Below are 6,655 nucleotides of genomic sequence, written 5' to 3'. Positions count from 1 at the left end.
TATAAATTGGGAGAAGAAGGAATAAAAAAAGTAGAAAATGAGAAGGACCTGGGAGTCATTGTTATGAATAATATGTCACCTGAGAGACATATAAATAAGATTTTTGGAGAAACTTCTAATTTGATAAGAACAATCAAAGTGGCATTTACATACCTGGATGAAGAAATGGTGAAGAAAATTCTAATCACTCTGATAAGACCAATATTGGAATATGCAGCAACGATATGGTCACCAAGTACAAAAAAAAATGTATAAAAAAAAAAAATTGAAAGAATACAAAGAGCAATTACAAAATTGGCACCAACAATCTCAAAACTATCATATGAAGAGACTAGCAAAACTTGAACTACAGACACTAGACCAAAGAAGAGAGAGAGGAGATTTGATAGCTATTAGGCATAGAAATTACTGATAGAGAGAATCTGATAAAATGGGATGATAGAAATACAAGAGGACACGGAAAAAAAATCAAGAAAGACAGCTATAGAAGAGATGTGAAAAAGAACAGCTTTCCTCACAGAGTAATAGACAGTTGGAACAAGTTAGATGAGAAAGTGGTGTGTGCAAAGACAATACATGAATTTGAAAATAGTTTAGATAGAGTGAGATATGAAGACGGGACACCACGAGCATAGCTCCCCTTCCCGTAAAATACAACTAGGTAGATACAACTAGGTAAATACATACACACACACACACACACACATATATATATATATATATATATATATATGTATATATATATATATATATATATATATGTATATATATATGCATATGTATATATATATATATATATATATATATATATATGTGTGTGTGTGTATTTATATATATATATATATATATATATATATATATATATATATATATATATATATAGATATATATATATATGTATATATATATATATATATATATATATGTTAAGAACACACGACCATCATACAGTTACCACTCTCTCCATCATCATCACCATCATTATGTGCATCCGTTAACTAAAAATTTTGCGATAACACATCCTCATTGTTTTACTAATATATAGATAAACAAAATGAAAATACGTGCGGAAAAAAAAAACGCACGTGATATCACAAATAGATATCACCCCTCCCCCAATAATAAACCGCAACAACTTAGCCCTAGACAGCAAAAACTAGAATGAAAAAAAAAAAAAAAGTCGTACACATTGGGGAAAAAATGGATACGACGTTTAGAGATCAAGACACCGTCCCCCTCACAGATGAACCTAAATGACATTCCCTCACTCCACAGTCTCCTTCCACCCCAAATCCTCGAGGCCTCTTCTGCCACATACTCCTACGTACGACCCCGAATACTTTAAACTATCCACATCCTCCAGCCTTTCTTCTCTAAGACTTACTTCTAACTTGCTACCATCCTTTCCCCTTGTACATCTCATCATCTTGCTTTTGCCCACGTTTACTTTCAATTTTCTTCAATTACATTTGAACGAAAAGGCATACAATATAAACGATTAGCATTGAAAAATACGGCAAAAAATGCCAAAGATTAAATTGAAAAAATAAGTAACATTTCTATCCGTTACCTATAGCCTGTTTGCATTGCAAATAAGATTTCATAAAAGATAATATAAGGGTATCTTTTATTTCTTTTTGCGTACACCTTCAGTTGAATAAAATCGCCTGGCAGAAATGGATAGCAGGACGGTCTTCGCTATCTTGCTTCTTTTCTCGTATCACGGTTTCCACCCCCTCCACACATCCGCTAGACGCCATTCACTTCCGTTTTGCATCGCCGTGCATATCCCTCACCTCCAACTCCCTTACTCTTCCTCCTCCTCCTCCTTCTCCCTTTCCTCCTTCTCCACCTTTTCTACCTCCCGTTCCTCCTCCTTCCCTTCCTCCAACTCCTCTCCCTCCTCCTCCATCTCCTCTCCCTTCTCCTCCATCTCCACTTCCTCCTCCATCCTCAGCCTGATGCTGCTGAATTCCTTGTGCAAGGCCCAGAGCGACGCCATTCCGCGTTGGTCTGTGCCCAGCTGCAGACGCCTCTCTCGACCGACCTGGCCCTCCAGTGAGAAGCCCCTGACGTCGAGCCCGAGGTCCTACTTCGCCCAGATCTCCTCCAGGAGCTCTCAAACGAGCCATGGGACTTCAGACGCTGCCCTGTCGTCGTGGGGCCCCGTCTTCAGGGGAACTCCGTCATCTCCTGGTACTGCTGCCAGCGGTCCTGCTCGTCCTCGGGGTGCCGGTCAGCTCGGCTGACAAGAGCCAGGGGTCGAGGACGTTCGACGAGCAGCTGATGAAGTTCGAGCGTACTATGGCCTCGAGGTTCTCGTGCTCGTCAAGTTATCCGGAATTAATGAGATTGATCAATAGTATGCGGACCGAATTTCAAAAACTGGAAATGGACAAAACGAGATTACAACAAGAAGTGAAAGAACTCTGGGAAGGTAAGACGAAGTTGACGTCCTCGGTTGTTACTAGCGCTTCTATTCAGGTGCCTCGGGTTCGTGGGGGAGAGGGTAAAATACGATTTTATTTTGCAGTTCTTGGCCAGGAACAGGTCATTCTATTCAGCTGTCTGTGGCAACTGGGCCGTATTTCCTCTTAATTGGTTTTCTGGTTTAAGTCCTGTAGATCCAGTGGGGCCTTTTACATTTGATGGAGTCAATTTTATCCTTTTTTATCTATTTCTAGATTAGATTGTTTCCATTTATTTCCCTATTTATTTTCTTGATACTTATTTATTCATTTATCTATCTGCAGAAGTGCTTGTATAGTGGCACTTTACAAGGGAAAGGGGGACAAGTGTGAATGTAGTAGTTTCACAGGGATTAGCTTGTTAAGTGTAGTTGGCTTATGGGAGGATCTTGATTGAGAGGATTAGGAGAGTAATTGGTGAGGAACAGTGTGGATTTAGGACAGGTAGAGGTGGTGTAGATTAGATTTTTGTGGTAAGACAGATATGTGAGAAAGCTATAGGAAAAGGGAAGGATGTTTTTTGGGGCTTTTATGGATCTGGAAAAGGCTTACGACAGGGTAGACAGAAAAGCACTGCGGGAGGTTATGCGGATATACGGGATAGGAGGAAAGCTTCTGGGAGCTGTCAAGAGTTTTTATGAGAGTAGTAGAGCTTGTGTCAGGATTAGAAATGGAGAGAGTGAGTGGTTTGAGGTAAAGGTGGGACTTCGTTATGTTCCCCTGGCTGTTCAACTTATACATGGATGGGGTAGTGCGAGAGGTAAATGCAAGGGTGGTGGGTCAGGAATTGGAAATGGTTAAAGAAAATGGAGAAAAGTGGGAGGTGAGCCAGCTGTTGTTTGCGGACGACACTGCGCTTGTGGCAGGATCGGAGGAGGGATTGAGGAAGTTGGTGACAGAGTTTGGGAGAGTATGTGATAGAAGAAAGCTGAAGATAAATGTGGGTAAAAGTAAGGTGATGAGATGTACAAGGGGTGAAAGTGGCAGTAATCTGGAAGTGAGCATTAAGGGAGATCAACTGGAGGAAGTGGATAGTTTTAGATACTTGGGTGCAAATGTGGCAGGAAAAGGTGGAGTAAAGGTGGAGGTAGAATGTAGATTGAGAGAAGCGAGTAAATGCCTTGGTGGATTAAAAAGGGTAATGAAGAATAGACATTTGGGAATGGATGCTAAGAGGAGACTGTATGAAGGAGTGATTGTGCCAACAGCACTGTATGGAGCAGAAACATGGAACATAAGAGAGGAAGAGAGAAGGAGCTTGAATGTGTTTGAGATGAGGTGTCTGAGAAGTATGATGGGGGTTACTAGGCTAGATAAAGTGAGAAATGAGGAGGTGAGGAGGAGAACAGAGGTGGAAAGGGAGTTGGGAGATAGGGTTGATGAAAGAGTATTAGGATGGTTTGGACACATGGAAAGAATGAGTGAAGAAAGACTAGTAAAGGAGGTATGGAAGGCAGATGTGGAGGGAATGAACATGAGGGGACGTCCTAGGATGAGATGGATGGATGGGGTGAAGGGGGCTTTGGGGAAGAGGGGAATGTCTGTTGAGGAAGGACGGGAGAGGACAGAAGACAGGGGTGAATGGAGAATGGTTGTATATGGAAGATGTTGTGATACATGAGGTGGAATGGACGGGGGGATGGGGGGGGTGAGGTAGTATGTGTGAGCAAAATTTTGACGCAGCCCGAAGGGATTTCTCCCCGTCTTCTCCTTTATATGGGGGGATGGAGAGGGGGGTCGCCGATTTAATGAAGCGACCTTGCTGTGGATGTGCTGTGTCTTGCGACACTGCTTCTGACCCAGGGCAGTGGACAAGGTGCAGGGATGACCCGTCATCTAGGAGGTGCTAAGATGGGAGGGAGGGTGGAGGGGTGTGGAGTGTTTTCAGGGATGGAATGGGTGGGAATGATTTTATGCCTTTTCCTTTTTGGTTACCTCCCTAGTAAGGGGGAAAAAGCCTTGGTATATGTATGTATGTATCTATCTATCTATCTATTCTATTCGATTCTTTTTCATTGATCTATTCGGTTTTATTTATTTTGTTTGTTTTTTCCCGGGCAGCCGCACTATGCGAGAGCAACTTCCGCTGCGATAACGGGAAGTGCATCGAACGAGAGCATATCTGCGACGGAAGACCTGACTGCCCCGAGGGCGAAGACGAGGTAGAAATACTAATAAACAGATAGATAATGATAAGTATTTTCACTGTTATTTATTTGTTCATCATTTATCTGCTTAATTTCTGTTATTCATTTATTGATCATAAATTACTGTTATTTTTCTGTTTATTATTCATCATTATTTATCTCCCCCCCCCCTGCCTCCGACCTAGTTATGGACCAAAAGGTCTCCTGTCAGCATGCTCTTCCTTTGTATTCCTTTATAGATAAAACGAGATGAAACATGATAAATGAATACATAAATAAAGTACAAATAAATGAATATAGAATAGGCAAATAGATAAATAAGATAAACAAAGTTAATCTATTCTATTTGTCAACAAATCTATTAGGCAATTTAATCTCCTTTGAAATGTTTTTCTTTCCACTCGTACTTTGTACTTTATGTTACCTCTTTCCCTTCTTTTTTTTATCTAATTTCAGTAGACTTGCTACATACATACATATACCAAAGGCTTTTTCCCCCTTATAAGAGAGGTAGCCAAAAAACAAAAAGACATAGAAACCACTCCCACCCAATCCATCCCCATCACACTCCACTCCCCCCCACCCTCCTCTCTCCCTCTTATCTTGGCACCTCTTGGATGACGGGTCATCCCTGCATCTCGCCCACTACCCTGGGTTAGAAGCAGTGTCACAAGACACAGTACATCCATTGCAAGGCTATTTCATTAAATCGCCCCCCCCCCTCTACGTCCCCTCATGCAGAAAAGGAGAAGACGGGAAGAAATCCCTTCGGGCTGCGTCAAATTATTTCTCACACATACACCCCCATTACACCCCCATTCCACCTCATGAGTCACAACATCATCCATGCACAACCATTCTCCATTCACGCTTGTCTTCTGTCCTCTCCCGTCCTTCCTCAACAGACATTTCCGATTTCCCAAAGCCCCTTTTACCCCATCCATCCATCTCATCCTAGGTCGACCTCTCATGTTCATTCCTTCCACCTCTACCTTCCACACCTCTTTTACTAATCTTTCTTCACTCATTCTTTCCATTTGATCAAACTATTCCACTTTTGACAAACAAAAATTCCAATTCTGTGTTTAACATCGAGTTTCTAATATAATTTCTTGTTGTTTTAATACCTAAAACAATTATATGATTTATAGTTTTGAAATAACTGCAGTACCTCTGATACGCAAATGAAAATAGGTTAGGTATACAAAACTGCAAGGAAAAGATTCACACTGCTAAAAAATTTTGGAATAGATAATTGTGTTTCTAAGATACCCAATTCCAGTAAAGATCATTTCATAGGATTACGTTAGGAGCTTCAGCTTGCACATTGTGAGGCAAATTTAAGCGAAAGACCTGTAGATCAGGTGTAGGAAATGTTTCAAAATACGCTTAATAAGATGATTCATAGTTACATCCCATTTAAAGACAGACGTCCCCAAATCAACTCGCCTTAAATGGCTTGACAAAGAAACTGAAAAAAGTACTGCTAAAAAGAGACAGGCTTATAAGGAATACAAGTGCTCGGGTGCACCAAATCACTATAAAAGTTTTGTATTAATACAATAAAAAAACGAAAACGACAATATGAAATGAATATCGCTGATAAATCCAAATAGAATCCCAAAGAATTCTATAGTTACATTAGAGATAAAAAGGTTATTAGGAATCACATTGCCCCACTATTATCTGCTGACGGTCATCTTGAATGTACAAATGAAGGAATGTGTGATATCTTGAACAATTATTTTAGCTCAGTATTCGTAAACGAAACACCTGAAAGTGAACTCCAAATTGAAACCTGTGAAAAGTCTAGGGTAAACTTACCACGGTAAAAAGATACATACATACATATATATATATATATATATATATTTATATATATGTATATATATATATATATACAGTATATATATATATATATTTATATATATATATGTATATATATATATTATATACATATATATATATATATTTACATATATATATATATATATATATTTATATATATGTATATATATATATACAGTATATATATATATA

General features: G+C 39.5%; 1 protein-coding gene across 2 annotated transcripts in view; it reads left to right on the top strand.

Moving 5' to 3' along the window:
• Positions 1–2,017: 2,017 nt before the first annotated feature.
• Positions 2,018–6,655, top strand: part of LOC143028569 (uncharacterized) — a 131,507-nt gene continuing 126,869 nt past the window's right edge. For both annotated transcript variants that reach the window (XM_076190873.1, XM_076190872.1), the window contains exons 1-2: positions 2,018–2,437; positions 4,530–4,630. In XM_076190873.1, coding sequence (XP_076046988.1) covers positions 2,131–2,437; positions 4,530–4,630 — 408 coding nt within the window. In that variant the 5' untranslated portion in view covers positions 2,018–2,130. The remainder of the gene's footprint in view (positions 2,438–4,529; positions 4,631–6,655) is intronic.

Source organism: Oratosquilla oratoria, chromosome 9 (assembly GCF_046742065.1).
Source record: "Oratosquilla oratoria isolate Oo_2021 chromosome 9, ASM4674206v1, whole genome shotgun sequence".
Lineage (NCBI taxonomy): Eukaryota > Metazoa > Arthropoda > Malacostraca > Stomatopoda > Squillidae > Oratosquilla > Oratosquilla oratoria.
Note: the sequence above shows the minus strand (reverse complement) of the source record. Positions and strands in the feature narration are given on the sequence as shown.